This window comes from Aythya ferina, assembly GCF_964211825.1.
Source record: "Aythya ferina genome assembly, chromosome: 2".
NCBI lineage: Eukaryota > Metazoa > Chordata > Aves > Anseriformes > Anatidae > Aythya > Aythya ferina.
In genome coordinates, this window is record NC_140297.1 from 63,181,666 (window position 1) to 63,200,242 (window position 18,577).

The window sequence follows — 18,577 nt, forward strand, 5'->3', positions numbered from 1 at the left end:
AATAAATATATATATATATTTTTTTTTTTAATCAAAGGAGCTGAAATTTTTAGGAAAGCCAGCATTACCCATTTTCTTGGTTTTTCTACAGTTGAAACTTTGTAGCCTGTTAAAGCACGGGAATTTGACAATCTCTGTAATAGAATACAGATCTGTACAGTTTTTACTATTTTTAGGTTACCTCATGTATGTACTTCTCTCATTTACAAATTCCTGTTGTAAATAGAACAGGAACATTTCCCAAATACAAAAATAAATAAGTAATAACAAAGCAAACAAACAAAAACAGAAAACAAACAAACAACAACAACAAAACACACAAATAGAACAACTGAAGTGATCAGAAAGAGAAATGATGGCTTAGGGTAATGCATTTCAGGCAGTGTTGTTTAGCAGCTGCTGACAGCTGAATTTCTTCTGGGATTTAGCCATATGAATTGCCTGAAGTACACAGTTTTCTCTGAAGCCAAAAGCGTTTTAAAGAAGAGGAAGGCAGCCTTCAAGTGTCCTATTGTCCAACAAAACATTTAGAAAGTAAGAGGAAGAAATAAGCCTCCTTACAGAATATATTTAGTTCTTGTTTTTGAAATACTTTTTTTTTTTTTTTTAGTTCCTCTTTGTATTGTAGTTAATGTTACTCAGCATCACCCAGAGAAGGCTAACCTACCTTTACGAGATATGTACTAATAGCATGGATATATATTTATAATATAAATATAATAATAAATATAAATATATAATATAATGGCATGGATATTTTATAATATAAATTCAAATGTTATGCCAACATCACAGAGGAATAGTGTAAAACCTCCAGCAGCAGAAAGAAACAAAATCGAAAGATTTTCTAACTTTACAGCAGGAAACTTCACATTGTTGCTTTATGATCTTCCATTGAATTATTCATTGAGTCCATGCCTTCCTCGGGAACAGACTCCTTGGGGAGGCTATGGACTAAATGAAAATTTTTCCATACTTGACTACCATGGTCTTAAAAGTCTGCCATCAGCCTCGATAATGAAGCTTATGCCTGCAACTAAGAGTTAATGATTGACAAAAACCTAAAGTTGTAAAGACAGGTATCATATTCAAAAGCTTCCTTATCAAAATTCATAAGGATGAAACTACCTGGAAGAAGTATTGCTCCTTCACCAGGAATATCAACTTAGCCAATCCCTTAATCCCTCACATTAAAAATTAAATTGGCTCAAAATATACTGCCCACAGCAATTGCAGAAGTAATACCTGAACCAATCTCAGAGCTTGGCAATAGAATAGAGATTCATTATGACTGGGAAGTAAATACAGAGAGTGAAAGACAACAAGACCCACTATAGCTTCAGCAATACTTGTAATAAATCCCACAGCTGAGAGTTCAACAGGCATTGCTGCACTGTTAGGAAGGGGAATTTCCCCGGACGTATTTCATTGTACTGTCTAAAATCATTCTGCGTTAACAGAGACCAAGTTTTCTAGCAGTAGGTTAGTATCACGAGGTTCAGAGAGCAGCTGCTTAGTAAATATGGTAAAAATCTACCTAGACCCAACATGAAAATCTGGCAGCATTTTAATAACCAAAAATTACAGAGATGCTCTTCATTTTTTTAATTTTATTTTTATTTTTTTTTTGTCACTGCTTTTCCTGCTCTTAAGCTTTCTTATCACATATGGCACGCTTCACCATTCCCATTTCACGTAGATGCCTTAAGTAATTCTAGGAAGCAAATCCTAAGGATATACTTCTTGAGGAGGATAAGGGACTCTGCTGCAGGCAGATTCAGTTCCCATTTATCCTCATCTCCATTTTCCTCCTAAGGCAACTTGCCATTTTCCTCAGCTTCAGCACGAGCATTCTCTTAAGATCCTTTGCTCAGCACTGTCCCCTCTAACCCCTCTTTATCTCTGTTGTTTTTATTTTCAATTTGCCATGTTTCCTCTCCCCCTTATCTCAGCCTTCCTTCACATTCCTGGGGCAGATCAGAAATTCCTTGTGGCAAAACTAAAACAAAACAACAATTTTGTCTGTCTTGCTCAGGTAGGCACTAGAATTGCCATTTGTTAAATCAAAATTTGGAAAACAAGCTGAGACCTACATGGGATGGGGTGGGGTGTGGGTGGGTATCCAATTATGTCCTTGTATAACAACATACAGGTTACAGGATGGATTCAAACTGGCCTGGTAACATTACAGCCGGTGTTTGACTCTGCAGCCATAAAGCACTTTAACTCGGATGGCTAATTCCAATAGTTGGTTTTCTTTTTAGAATATCATGGTGATCCCCTCCCACACCCCCTTCTTTTAAAACAACCCAAAAGTTAGTGTCAAACTATCACAAGTGAAATTTGGATGGTTCTGCTCCACATGAGCAGCTGCACCTAGGGATGAATTTTGCTTCTCACATAATCACCTTAACATAAAGCACAATCATAGTGTCTTTACTGTCTATCAAAAACTATGTACACTGCAACTTGTCTTCATATATTATACAGCTTCTTTCTCCCTTTGCCACTCCATGCAAAAACAAAACAACAAAAAAAAAAAACAGATTACTGTAAATCTTGGTGGCAAGGCCCAAGAAAACTGAGAAGGCCCAGCTGCCACGTCATCATCAGAAGCTGCACCAGGATCAGCTCTTCACTTCTCACAGGCCCCAGCTGGGGCTTGAAACTGCTTAGGGACACAGTTTAGTGGGTGATATTAGTAATAGCATGATGTTTGGACCAGATGATCTTGGAGGTCTCTTCCAGCCCTAATGATTCTAAGATTCCTCCTCCCTCCCTGCCCCAAGCAAATGTGAGAGGGCAATATTTTCCCTCAGTCCTCTCCTTGCTCACCTACTGCAGAGGAAGAGAGCAAGAACTTACAGTACCTGCATAATGTAACAAGTTTTTGAATTTTCTTTTCTCTCACAACGTAAGAAGGGCCCTATTAGTGCTCTAATGTTCTTGTGGTATGGATATATTAGAAAAGCTTCAACCTTTGTCTCACGTCAATGAGACCGGCAGCTAGTGTAGCATCACAAAAGCTCTATGAAAGAGGAAATGAGAAAAACCTGTGAGACTCCATAGCTACTCTTCTTTTCTCCCCAGGTATGACAGAAAAAAGAGAAAACAAGAACACATTAAGCGACTGGGAGCCACGAGGCATAGACAATTTGGCCTTATGTGGAAAATTGCATTGTCTTATGAGACACACCAAGAAGACGTGCATAATAAAGCTCACTTTTCTCACTACCTTTAGCAGAACAGAAATAAATTACATCCCTTTCCAATCATTTCTGGGAGGAAAAAAAGTAGCATGGCACAAATCAGGCTCAGTTTTATTTCAGAAAATGCTGAAATTATATGTTGGACTACTCATATCTGATCAGGCTAGAATGAGTAGGCATGAGGAGACTTTGTGAATTGGCGGAAGGATGTGTAGGCAGCCTCCTATACAACAACTGCATGGGTTAGAAAGTATATGGCATGCAGTCTGGCTGTGACTCAACCCATTAAAGTTCTGAAAGGTCTCTGCAGAACGCCAGCAATCTTCCCGCCTGCATCTCGGGGGCTCATAAACAGCACCTGCTCCTCCAATGTGACTTCTGAAGACTTAAAAGGAAAAGACATTCTCTCCTCAACCTCCCCAAAAGTGGCAACTCAAGTAGCTGCTGGGGAAGAAGTGTCACTGCATCACAGCTGTATGAATAACTGATTTTCCAGCTCAGCAGATGCAGAGGAAAGGGGGATTTTCTATTTGTGACCCTAAACCAGCTCAATTTCTAATTTTCAGTTAATCAAAATAACTATTGGCTTAAAGTCCTAATATTGTTTTTATTTGGAGCATTTTGATAACTTAGTACTTGTCTGAAATACAAGAACAGAAAATTTAGAAACATGCCACTATCTTGCACATCATTCACAAAAATACAGCACGAATGGATCCACTATAAAGTACACCATAGGATCAGTAAGCCCAACTCCACAAAATAGATTTCAACACTGGTTTCCCACCCTGTTGACAATACTGCCACTTCATATCTGCATGAAATAGATATAGTCCGTGGGAATAGGGAGAAACCATCTCTTCTCTTGAATTTCAGATTATTGTAAGACAATCTCTTTCCAAGGAACACTTTTTTTTTTTTTTTTTTTTTTTTTAAGGCTGAATGTATGAAAAGCTTACTCATCTAATAAATGGAGAAAAAAAAAAAAAAAAGGACATAAACTTGGATGGCCATCTGATCAGAATCCAGACAGATAGTTAGCCAGTGCTCAGACCTGGAGCTGCAAAGCTTATTTGTGGTTTCTGCCTGAAGCAGCAATCTTTTGTGCTTGAACAAAAAGAGGAGACACAGCATGATTGTTCTCAAGGAGGAATCTTACTCCACAGAAGAGAGACATGTTAGAATATAGCTGGTCATAAGCACAGAAGAAAAAAAATGTATACAAGTCACCAACTTGTAAGTCAACAAAAGCAACTTCATTAAAACGAGACTCATGTACCCCACCACAGGCAACGGTGTATATGACTTCTCTATGATTCAGATGATTTTCTGTGAAATACAATAACCTATAGTAAAATCCTCCATTCCTTCCCAAGTAAAAGTTGTAACTATATTTAGACATCTGTGAGGAAAATGTAAAATAACAGAATATTTCAATAGTTGCACATTAGAAGCAAAGGTATAGTTCCTGTAAGTTCAGCTTACCCTATGGCATCTTCTCTTTCTGCCTGAGAACACTTAAATTAGTGAAGATACAAGAAGAACAGCAGTCCACTCACAACAGGAGAAGTAGTGCTGTTTTTACTGCCTGCTATGAAGAACATCTAAACTAATATTGACTGCACGTGTAGGAGTCAGCTTATCAAAACTGCAAAATTATTTTATCTATAGAAGCATCTCAGGTACAAACATGTCAGATTTAAATACACAACAACAGATAACTCTCAATTTTTTCTGGATTACAAATAAAAGAACTGCTCCATTTTGGTTCCTTCAGCTTGCCCTCTACACAAAACAAAGTAGATCTCATTATTTTACAACAATATTGGCAAATAATGAAGTGCATGCAGACAAAAAGCAAAATAAAAATCAGGCAAATGAATGTGTGTGTGCCTTCAAACACATGCATACAAAATATTTCAGTTTCATATATTTATTCATCACTCCTCATTGTATTGAAAACAAAATGAATCTGCAGAGTCTTGTATCATGAATTCCCAAACAAATCAACAACAAAGCACCAATAAATTGAGATACTGATAGCATGATAGGATTTCCATGGAAAGGTTTTTCCTCAGACCCTTTTAAAAACTCAATAAAGTTTCAAATGCACACTGCTACAAGTTACCAGCATGAAAAATCTTAAGGTGTCTACATTGAATAGTCTGTTTTAAATGGTAACTTATAATTTTATTTTTAAAATAGTAGAACTTGAAACTAAAGTAGTTTTGGAAAGGAGAAAATTGCGACTAGGGTTGAAAATGTGTCTGCTCCAAAAGAACAAAAAAAAAATTATCTGTCACAAAGCTTTATTCCCATCATTTTCTTCACTGTTAACTTTAATTATACACTCTGACTGTCCTATAATTATGTAGCTTGGGAAGCTGCCAATTTTTTCCTGCGGAAACTTTTATAATTTCTTGCAGAGACTCAACATTACTTCCATCAATACATTCCATATAGTTTATGTCACCACCTTTTAAAAGCAAAGCCTCTGATAATAGCAATTGATTACTTAAGTGGAACATGAAAAAAATGCATGCACTTTACTAAAGTCACTGATAGCACCAAACAATTAATTTAAAAGAAAGAAAGAAAGAAAGAAAGAAAGAAAGAAAGAAAGAAAGAAAGAAAGAAAGAAAGAAAGAAAGAAAGAAAGAAAGAAAGAAAGAAAGAAAGAAAGAAAAAGAAAAGCTAATTCAATAAGAGAGTAATTCAATAGGACTTCAGAAAAAATCCATATGACAGCTAAGGACACTACACAATCAAAGCAAACATGCACAATGAAAACATGCTCCTTCACACACACACAAAAAAAAAATGTTCTTCAGGAGACACCAATCATTTTATATAGTAAACAAAGTGAGATTAAAAAAAATAATTAAAAAAAAAGTATAAATAAAGAAAAATGATTTGTTTTATCTGAATAAAGACAGCAAGAAAAACCAAACCACTGTAGTTTCAGGAGTAAATGTGCAATAGGCAAAAGAAATAAGATAAATGAAATGTTGGGAAATTGTTAGGATCAAAATTGAAACTAAAAGTTTCCTTAATCTTGTTTACATTTTCACTGTGACACACCTATGTTTTCACCCTCAAATGCTTTCTGCTTTCAAGATGCAGAGTTACCCATCTGCTCCACTGCCTTCATACTCATGTTCTTCAACCTATTGCAAACACGTTTGCTGTCACCTCAAGTACTTTTGCTTGGCACTGGTCTTGGAAGCCTTACTGTCCCCCTTCACTGAAGGTCACTGCAGCTTCAAACATCCTTCTCATCTAATTAATCCATTTATTACGCAAATTACTCCTAAGTGGAATCAGCTATGAGAGCCATAACAAAAAGACAAAAAGGAAAGAGATCACTGCCTGCCTTCTCTTCTAACCTCTCCTTACCCAGCTTTTTCAGTATTACTCAAAGATACCTTTCTAAGGGCCATGCAGCTGGGGCATCGTAAGAACTCAGCAGGTCAGACTGCAGCGATTTGTACCACCCATTAAAATACAGCACTGGCAATAGACTTGGTGTAGTCATCACAATTTCCTGATAGTATCTTCATTTAATACACTGCATGCTGTCAGGAAAAACTTTGTATTTTCCAAGTTAATTTTAAACCAATGCTGGTTTCCAATCTGAATTTTAATTACCCCACAACACAGATATTATCTCATTTTGGGGCTTAGGAATTGACCCATGGTACAGCAATTAACTGCATTGCAAAATGCAGTTTCCTCGACTCTGGAAAGACGAGTAGGCTAACATATTCCCAAGGTGTGTTAGCAGCTCCCACAGCAACTTCTGGCAAGCAATTTTATCTCAGCATGCCTCAGCATAGCATTTCTAGTGTACACATACTCTTTTTGAGGTGAGAAATATATAAGGCACACCCAGACATTCTTGTAAAAAGAATCCTATAAGTATAAAGACAAGCATCTCAAAATAACAACAATAATTCTCAGTAATGCAGCAACAAAAATACTGCATTAAAGAAACAAAGCTGAGGAGCACTGAAGTCCTTTTTAAAAAGTGGCTAATTACATGCTATACCAGACCCAATTTTTAAAACAGCACCTGCAACTTGAAAATGAAGAAGAAATAAAAAATAAATTGAGAGAAGTCAACGAAAGCTCATTTTCAACAGTGCCTGTCCTCTTTAAATTCTTTTGGACTTCTTCAAAATGCATGTGTGCTATGTGGGATACATGGGCAACCCATACTATGTGTATCCTCTAAATTTAGAATTTTAAAAAGAAGCCTATGAAGAAACACCATCCAGATCTTACCTAAATTTAAAATGAGAAATCCAAATTCTAATGAGAAAATGTAACCACGTACCTTTATAGAAAACCACAGCTCAGCATAGTTTACCCATAAAACACACTCACTGCTCAGTATATGAAATAACCCTTAATTTCAGGCGTTGATCAGGTTCAATAACTATTCCACATTGCAGACTGCCACAGTCTGTTACTGCTATGTTCAGACTGAGGCAGCAAGATGAATTTACAGAGCAAAACTGACAAACTTGTGGTCTCCTATTATATCCATGGATAATCCTTTCTTGGATATCAGTACACCCTTTACAAACCTATTACAGCCTTAACACTATTCTACTTTGAACAAAAACAAGATGATAACTCTTATAGCTTACTTCATATAAGTTCACTCTTCATTATTTAGTAGAAACAATTGATGTGCTTACTGTTGCTATATGCAAACTTCCTCATACTGGTCCCTGGGCACACACTTTCTGGGGGTAGTTAAACCCATCCCTACCAGCTCAGGACTGACTTCCTAGACTATCTTCTACTCCCATCTGTGCCAGATAAGTTTGCTCATGGCAAATATTCAGTTTCATTAAAGGTCGGGAAAAGTTGCTCTATTTGATGCAGCTATTATTCTCCTGTATGCCTCTTCCCATAAGGATGTAACAATACAACTTTTTTTAACTACACTTGAAATACTAAATGTAGGAAGTGAACTGGGCAGGGGAAGGAACAGGTTGTGCAAGGGAATTGTGATGTTTTTTTACCTGTTTTTCTACAAACATTACTTTACCTAAAGCAATAGTTTTAGTTTAGGGAGCATCTTAACTTTCAGGACACTGTCAACTCAGTTATCATTTGCTAGTCAAATCTTCCTCCCCACAGAAAATCCTCATAATTTTTGGTAGACTTCAAACAGAGCAGAGAATTCTGCACAAATAATCATTTCTGAGCTCATAGTCATCCATCATTCATCCAAAAAAGCACAAGCTCATCTCTCTTCTCTTTGCAGGCCTAAGAGAATATCTATAATATTTGACAGCTTATACAGACATGACACGTTTCAGTGTTACATGGTTTGCCCTACTATAGTTGTTAACAGTGAACCTTCCTCTTCAAAGTGAACCATAAACAGGACATTATCAGTATATACAGGGAATTGCACATATCTTGGAGAGGAGAAGTCTTACCCGTATATAAGCATCCTGGTGATGTTTAGCGAAGTACAGCATATTGTCAAGGGCTAGCATTCCTGGAGGAGTCTGTGTAAAATCCATTGCTGGGTTTACATGATTCTGCAAAAAAAGATAACAAGATCACTTTATCAGTACATTTCCATAAACTATCCACTCACCTGTGATTTTTGATGTGCACCATGTTAGCATGCTGTGCCAGAGGACAGCAACACAGGCCTTTTTGCTGAGTAGAAAACTTGTAACACGGAAATGGTGCACACCTCAAAGAACTTCAAAGCCAAACACAAACAGTATGAGATTGGCTTATCAGTCATTTACTTGTCTAACTATGCAATGGAGATCCAAAAAGGAGATCTGTGCTTCTATAGCACTCAACCAAGTCTTTCATAACTGATAGACTCATTGGCGGTGTTAGAAACTAGAAGTAATAATTAATGAAAATGCAGATACACATGCAGACAGCCTCCACAATACACATTTATTTTTCTTTTTTTATTTTATATTCTTTTTTATTTCTTTTTATTTTATTTTCTATTTCTACTTCTATATAATATATTCTATTTCTATTTTTTTATTTCTTTTTTAATTTTATTTTCTACTTTTTAATTTCTTATTTATTTCATAAGTATATGAAATTAAATAGATTCATCATCTGGAATTCAAGTAAATTTTGTTAAGTTTTAAATCTATGAACTTAAGTATGAAATTAATGAATGAACATACCAAACATAACTGAAACTTGTCAGCTTCTACATGCACCTAAGTTTCAAATGTTCAGTTTCACTTGTTACATACAAAATGATATTTCCTCAAATATTCACTAACACCATCAGTCTTTTGATGGGATGGAATTAAATGTACATTTGAGCAAGTTTCATGTAGTTCATGGTTCTGAACATTTCTGAACCAATCTGAACATTTGTCTGGCCACGGACAGACTTAACACAGAACTGCTCAGGAAAACAAAGACCCAAGGGTATGTCTCCATCAAAAATGCTTATCTCCTGCTAGTCTCTTTTATCACTATCACCTTTTCGGTGTCTGCAGCTCCACTCATTCTGACACAGAAAGATTTCCCTAGTCACTTTGCGATGGCATTTCTATTCTGCAAGACTCAGCTGTGAGAGTTTTTAAAAGTGCATTTCCTATCACAAAACTTACTATATATCAATGGTTAAGATCAGCACAGATTTCTTCTTCTGTCAATCTCTTTCTGAACTGTACTTGGGGTCTGATCCGCCCACCTCACTGACAAAAGCATAGGCTGACTACTTTGCCTCCTGTTGATTCATGAAGCTGTAGAAAGGTAGGATTCCACTCTCTTGCCTGCCTTATCTTTAGATGTATGACATGTTGGTTTTAGCTGTTCAATAATTCATATTCACATGAAAGATTAGAAATACTAGAAAGTTAAAATTATATATTAAGGCAACTTCTGCCACTTTAAAAGCAGACAAAGATTTGGGGATCAGGATAGTGTGCACAGTCTATTCATTTTACATGTACACCAGTTCACTGAAGCAAGACAAGCAACACAATCAGAGGCTCACTGCTTCACAACAGAGAATCAAGCGTAGGTCTGAAATCCTAGACTTTTATGGGGAGATATCTATGCAGTAGAGTAGTTTAGAGTGGAAAACAAATGTTTAGTGACTTAACTTCATTTTCAAAAAAAACACCACCCAAACTCATCAACTTTAATTAAAAAACAACAACAAAAAAAAGTCCTTTAAGACTGTTTCTTCAACTCAACCTTCCATTTTCGACATGTAATATATTTATCAGCCAGAACACTTTTACGGTCAGTACAAGACTGTTTCTCACAGATGACAAGCAAAACAGACTTCAGCTTCTGGGAGAGGAACATTTCCCTTCCTCACATTTTCAAGCATTCCAGAAAGCGCATCTTTTGAGAGGCTGGGTCTGGCAGACAAATGCTCCCCCTTAGCCCTGCTAATCCCAACATGAACGTCTTGGTAAGCTCTTCTACACATTTGAAGTTCTCTTCATCATGCATGCAAAGTCCTGGGGAACACCACTTTATACCTAGCCTCATAACGAGTACTTTTCCTCAGGAAAGCTGCTGAGAAGCTGTCCACAGGGAACCTCACAATACCATTTTTATAACACCTTTTCCAAGTACAATTTCAGCACAGGGATGCGCATACTCTCTTCATTGCCATGCTACAGCACAGGCAGAACATAGATAAATACTGGCAAGCAGAGAGTATCAAGATCCAGCTACCTTTCTGCAGCTATTAGAATATCAGCACTCATTTTACTGGTATTTACAAGCAATGTTGAAATAAAAGCAGGATACCAAAATAAAAGGTTGACCCACAGTTCCCTGAATAGTTCTCTCCTTCATCCCATTCTAGCATCTCAAGTTATGTGGAAACATGGACAAAAACAAATGGGAACAAAAGAAATCTCACAGCTTTTGTAACAAGGGTTCGTTTTGTCTCTTATCCTTGATAAAAATCTGTTCAATCAGAAAAGTCATCTCCATCGCATTACTTTTTCCTGAGTCAAGCCTATATATCCAGCTATTTTCAGCTGTTTCAAAAGTTCTTTCACTTTTCATGATCCCAGGATAATGAGGGCTTGATCTTCAACTCTATTAAGTCAAATTACTGGAGATACACCAGCTGACAATAACTCAGGATCCACAATTCTGGCATGTGTGAGACAGTAAATTATCTTCAATTATTCTTCAAAAACAAAAAGAATGCAGGCTGCTTTGTTCTATTACTGCTCCATCCCTCCCCAAATTATCCTTTTTTTTTAACATGTTGAATGTTTGTGATTGAAATATTAACTGATTGAGAGTGGGTTTAGAAATGAGATATAAAGCTAAATGACCTAAAATGCTGTAGTGAATAATTTAAAAGTATTCAAACATCCCCACCTACAGCATAATTTATTAAATATATGGAAAACAACACTTCAGGCAAATTAGCTGCATCTGTTTAGTATAAAGCCTATTCCATTTTTCTCTTTATAAAAAGCCAAGAAATACAAAGGGAACAGATTTGTAACCTACAATTTTTCAAATGATTTTTTTTCCATTAGACTGAATAATATCTACATAACCTTCAGCTTCTGAGCAGTATTTAACAGCTTATGCTCTTATGCTATATACGTTGACATACCAAAAACACCAAGAATGTTAGCCAGCTTAGCGTACTGTGAAAATGAAAGTTCAGTCTTCTGGATAAGATGCAAATCCAAAATCACGTCTGCTTGTGGCATTATCAAAAAGAGTACATAAAATAAAATCATGTGGCATGTTTCACAAGACTACAGCTATTCTGGATAAATTCCAGTGTAGTAATTATAATCAGACAAACAAGTATTCTCGTGCAGCCCTAGCTGCATAAAGCTTTCCTCTCTATCTATCCTGAATGGCTCCACTGTCTTCCTTTTGGCTTCCAAGGCAATCTCTGAGGGATGTATAGATTTCAGCTGTAATACCGTGTCCTGACACTGAGATGCTTAATCACAGTAATGGTGCACTGTCTGTAGATAACCACTAATGGAATAAGCGATGCTAGCTCCGTGTATTAATCCTAACAGTGCCTTCCACATGACTATGCTGAAGCACAGAAACCATCTATTTCCCTGAATTCACAGTCTACTAAAGGTACAAACTCACTTATTTCTGCCTTGACAGATATTGACAGCCTATCACAGGTTATTCATTAGTGCTGTGTTCAGCTATATAAATCAGTTGCCAGGTTATGCTAATTATTCCTGAATGTTGCTTATAGTCAGTGCTAGACCCAGTAATTGTTGTTCCACACAGTAAGAGCAAACTTCTGTTTACCCAACCCCAGTGTAGTTCATGTGAAACGTTATTCTGAATGTCTCCATTCTGAGGTTTGTATGACAAAAACAATACAGGAGTTCCCAGGGAGGAATTGGGATTGTAGAAGAACCGATGATAAAAGAACTTCAGAACATCTAAAGAAGAGACCAATTTAAGTAGTGTTGATATAAACTGATGCCCCTCAGAATTGGTCATGTTTTTTCTTACAGAAGAAGGGACAATCTGGCTACAAAGATAGTGCAAAAGGCAGCGATCACCTCCTTCCTTGAATTACTTGCAGTTACTTATTTTCTTTTTGCTTTTAAATCTAAACCACTGTTTTGTGGGCCAGGAAGGAAAGCAATCACCTGGTTCTATATCACTGGAGTACCTACACTAAAACCTTCCTTAGGTCAAAGGCGTAAAGTACAGTAATAGATACGTGGATGTTTGCTCAGAGCCAGAATGGCAGGAACATTTCAAGTTGTATTTTCAGTGAATTATGAATTGGTAAACTTACGTTAGAATCAGTAAGCCCAAACCCTCAACATTTACCCCTTCTGTAAATGCTCCTGAAGTTTTCCACACAAAATGTTCTCATCTGTTCATTTACGCAAAAGTTACAAATACGAAAAAAAGTTACATAAAAAATTGTGAAGTTAGTCAGCTAAACTTCTTAACGAGGAAGTAATTTTCTCATTTTATTTAACAACACTGTATTCAAAGAGATGATGCATACAACTTCCATCATTCAGTTTAATGAGATCTAACAATGACTTGGGAATTTTCAACCTCTATGCATTCAGTGAAAGCAAGAACTAACAAACAGATTTGTTTTTCCCTTGATAGCTATTTAAATATGCAAATGTGCATTTTTTTCTCTTCCAAAGCCAATTTTTTGAATTTTACAACACAAATCTAGGATAGAATGACTTTTAATCTGCAGGATCACTGAATTAAAAAATAAAGTACTAAAAACACTGTGTACCTTGAGTCAGATGTCTGCAACCTCAGCAGCTGTTACATCTTAAAAGAATATGTAGAAATTTTTTTTAAGATACATGCTGTTCAACTCATTTAAATCACATACCATCCCCACCCTTCTTTGCATTTAAAGAACTCCAGTGTATTTCTACAGGATATAGTTTTCACAAGACTTACAAATTATACTTGCATTTTTACAGAGCAGTAATATTTTTCACTTTAACATCTCTAGCTTTGTTCAGCTTCATTCATCAGCAAATACTTGAACATTTCTACTTCCTTTACCATTTTTTATGACAGCTTTACCATACGTGTCAGTAGACTGTGAATATTATCCTCGATAAATAAAGCTCATTCTAACATACCTAACACATTAAGCAACAGTCTTTCTAGGTCAAGTTTGAACTCACCAGTACAAAAATGACATTCTTAACAACAAAGAAATCTAAGTGCAATCTGCACATCGAAATTTCAAAATTTGACTAACATTCGCTTATCATGGAAAGTCTCGGGTTGGAAGGGACCTTAAACATCCAATCTCCCTCATCTAACTAAGGTACTACGTAATCTGATGTAAGGCACCACAGCACCATATGCGTCACCCCTAGATGTTTGTCCCAGTCATGAATTCAGACTGCAGTGGTCAGAATTGACAAAATCTGAATGTTATGGTGACATAACAGAACTCACCTAAAATCATCAAATAAGACATAACAGAGCACGGGAAAAGACAAACACTGCATTTTTTCAGACATGAATAAACTACACTTTGTAAGCAAGACATAAAGTTCTTGCACAATACTTCATGTTTTCTAAGTACTTATACTGCAGCTTTACAGTTATATGGAGCTAATGCTTTGTATTCCAAGACCTTAAGCCTTATGGACAGAGGCAATACTTTGAAAGCCTCAAAGAATCTAAAACAGATGCTACAACACTGAGGGATCACATCTTGTCCAATGCAAGATAGGAGTACAGTTGTCACAGGGATAGTAAACAAATAATAACAATAAACTATTACAAATAACCCCACATTAAATGTTTTCAGCTAAACAGAAGCCAGACGAGGCACAATCAAAATCTACCCAAGCAATCCTATCTTCGCTTGTCTACACATCATGTTCTTAAGTCCATTTTAGGCATGAAAAGCCTTTTTTTGAGTTCAGGTAAGTTTTATGTCTGCTGAGTAAGGTACACTGTGACTTTTCTTATTTAAGCATAATGGCTGGCACTGTTTGTATATTGGTGTACAAGCGTTAATTGTTCTGGCTGATACTTCAAAGACTACTTATTAAAGAACAGTTCAGAGCTATTTAACAAGCACTTTGTATAAAAGTTAATGAAATTATACAAAATGTTTAGCAAGCGTACATAAATATTTATTTTAGCTTATGGCCAAAACATGCAAGTTGCATAGCCTATCAATAAGAAAAAGGAGCTCCTGACCATTTTATTAAATAAAATGGAAGGCTCAAAACCAAGTTCTGCCAAGTCTTTGGCTTCTTGAGACAGAATTTTCTAAGAATAGGACTGAGACAAGAGCATCTTTTTGATTGTTTTATTTACACTTCAGGCAATTTTACCTAACCTCTTTACAGTAAAATTTGTGTCTAATTTAAAGCACATTAATTAAAACACCTTTCAGTCATCATTCCCTTAGAAGAGAAAGAAAAAATAGTTAGATAAGGATTTGAGTAACATCATGGTAAAAATAATCATTGCAATTTTCCCGAGGATGTGTTATCTACAGGAAAACCACATGGGAAGCAGCTGACTTAATTGCTGCAGTTGCCTCTCCCTTACATCATCACTTAGAAGACTTGAGTGGATCTCTGACGGGATCCTTCATACCATAATGAGCAGCTCCAGTGAAGGATATGATGTTTGTTATGGGAGGAGTGGCACAACCACAGAACAGCAACTGATCTGTACTAAAAGAAACTGTAAAATCTATATTTTATCTGTCTTTGGACCTAAATCCCCATATACAAAATGACTCTTCCTACAGTCAAATCTTCCTACAGCTCAAGCACAAACAGCCACGCTTTATAAATATCAAAATAAAAGGGTTTGGAAAATAGGACCACACTCTGAAAGCCTTTGAGTCCATTCTTTTGTCTTAAACCAACATTAGTCTATGCCTGTACTATAGCATACCTCATTTGCCTTCAGTAGTGCAGCAATTTTAATAATAATAAAGACTGGATCCATTTGCTGTGGAATTTCAGTTCACCCAACTTCCATTTTTCTTTGCCTCCCTCTACAGGAATGTGAAACATGAAAAGCTAGAGCTGTGCTTTGCAAAATTTGCAACTTTTTGTATGGCCTGAGCATTCTTCTGCTATACCTCCTGGCTCCTCCAGACTAACATCAAAAAGAGAATGGAGTTGCACCAAAATGTAGGAAGATTAAAAGAGTTAAGGAGTTTTTAAAAGAATATGGATTGCCTTCTGTGTAGAGGCTGTGTAACAAGCAGACTGTATCAAAGAGTCAAAAGATTCAGAATTCAGATATAGAGGTGTTTTTAATTTGAAGGGGAAAAAAAAATCAATTATTCCCAAAGGAGTTGCTCTACTCCCCCTCATCTCTTAATTCATTTACAGGCCTGAGTTCATGAAACTGTATATTCAGACAGCATCTCTTACCCATATTATAATTCTTCATAACTGAACAAAATCCAAACATTTTGTGTGCTCTATTTACTATCCTTTACATCTTACAACAGGCAAAGAAGCACAAGGAATGAGAGGAGGGAGGAGCAAAGCAGTATGTACATATAAGCAACATACACACTGAAAACTGCATAGGCTTATGGAAAAATAAGTATTTGTAATAATGAACACTAAATTGAATTTACAGTGTTTCACAAAACTAACATTACTTTGTTACTGAGCAAGGGTTTGGCAGGCGATCAGCTACCTGAGTGAATCAGATGAAGCCCATAATACAAAAGAGAACAGATGTCATTATATCTGACTAGTTTCTGGGAGTCTGTTTCTTCAACTTAGTTCTTTTGTTTGCAAATTCTGAGGTATATGCAGTATGTAGCATCTAGAGAAAGAAGTCCAAGATCTATCTCTAAGAGAAGCGGTTAGAAAGCAAATAGTGGTAAGACAACTCTTCTTTAGTGATGAACAGAGAGATCATTCAAAGCTTTACCACATCCAGATTTACGGAGCTGGCCTGCCCCCAGGAGTTTAGAGCTGCAATGCACACAGTGGGTGAGTGGCAAACAAGATTTCACAACATAGTGAAATCGCAAATAGTAAATATAAACATCAACAAATGCAATGATCTGATGACCCTAAGCTTACATTAGAACATTATATCCGTTAATGGATTTTCTTCAGAACAGGCATACTCTTTTAATCAAAAGCAGCTTTTACAACTTCACAAGTAAAAATATTGGAAAGGCATAAAACCCAAACAAACAAAAACTTTTACTCTCCCTTTGGAAGGGAAAAAAAAAGCTGGTATTATCTTATTATTAAGAAACTGATTTAAAGGATGATAATTAATACTTATATTAAGCATAAAGTTATAAAAAAGTATTAAAAAAGCTTGTGATTATACAGACTCAGCTCGTTCACATCGACACAAAACTACAGATATTTCATTCTGAATAGTTTTAACTTCATTCTTACACTGATAACAGGAAAGGTCAAAGCATATTGGCAGCCCATCAAAATTATTTTTCTTTATTTCTTAATTTATTTCTGATCTGTTCTCTTTTGGAAGGACTAAAGCTGAGAGGAATTCAGCAGTACGTGGCAAAAGGCTCATTTATTCATTTTAACAATGTGCAGATTGTTAGATGCCCGTAGCTTCTGACAAACAATTCTGGTAAATTGCATGCAGCTGCATGGTAAACAAGAACAATGGATTCAACATATGGATTTTCTGGCCCCCAGTTCTTGGTTACTGTAATGATGCGTCTGACCTGGGCACCTCTTTCTGTGCGATCACTGGCTCAGACCAACACTACCACTTTCACAGAAGCTTAGTAGCTCATATAACATGGTCTTCATCAGACTTTTTTTTTTTTTTTTTGTCATTTTCCATTGTACACCTCACTGCAATCACATTTGGCTGAGAGCAGCATCTATGCCACTGCCAGAGCCAAGCATCCCTCTCCCTTGGGGGCTGTACCTCAAGGCCATCTTCACCAGCTCTGCCCTACTCATATGAAGGGCAACCAAGATGTTCCCTGCTCGTGCTCAGCAGGCTTCTGTGCCCTGCTCAAAGTGGTTTGAGAGCTCAACAAAAGAGAACTGTGGATCAAATGCTAACCCTAGGGACTACCCCACTCTAAGTCATACCAGGAAGGTATCTTCCACAGTGGCAAGTTGACCTTGAAGGACTCTGCAACGTGACTTCTGTCCTTCACTCAAAAACAAACAAACCCCCCCACACAAACAAGGAACAACAACAAAAAACACATAGCAATCCTATTTCCATCACAATTCCAATCATGGGATGCTTGGTGCATGGTAAATGGTAAATTTCAAACTGTGCTTATGGGTAAGAATGCAGCAGGTTGCACACCTGTGGGCTCCTGTCAGAACCCAGCTCTATTATGAGATTAAGTGCACATGGCACTTCAGGGATGCCCTGTTTCTGCCTCTCAAGTTTTGAGACAGAGTGATGGTTTGTTGCTGTCACTCACAACGTCAACTTGGGCCACGTTTACAAATCAAACCTAAGCTTTTCTGATCAGACCTTAGACTATGCTTACAATCTCATATTTTACAGATTTGCAGAGACTGCTGGAAAAAAAAAAAAAATCCAGATTGCGAAAAAGTATCCCCGTCTTGGTGCATATCAGTCTTGCATAAACTCTAAGACACAGGAACAAACTAGTATTTCAGAAAGAAAATATCCCATCAGTGACAGACAGAAAAGAAACCATGCTTAGAGTTCTGTGAGAAACTGATGTGCAAGCCAGCTTAAGTAACTTTTTATTCTCCCAAAAACATATCGTTTAGCTTAAACATCAAACAATTGCTGGCAACTCAGAAATACGAATTTACACCATAAAACAGTGTTTCCTAGTATTTCTAAGGCTGAAATAATTCTGTAAGTAATTGCATGCAACTGCGCTGTTCAACAACTTT

General features: G+C 36.7%; 1 protein-coding gene across 12 annotated transcripts in view; it reads right to left on the reverse strand.

Moving 5' to 3' along the window:
* The window catches only part of ELMO1 (engulfment and cell motility 1), a 317,584-nt gene that overhangs the window by 163,313 nt on the left and 135,694 nt on the right, over nt 1–18,577 (reverse strand). For all 12 annotated transcript variants that reach the window (XM_084508954.1, XM_084508945.1, XM_084508956.1 and 9 more), the window contains one exon: nt 8,666–8,770. In XM_084508954.1, coding sequence (XP_084365080.1) covers nt 8,666–8,770 — 105 coding nt within the window. The remainder of the gene's footprint in view (nt 1–8,665; nt 8,771–18,577) is intronic.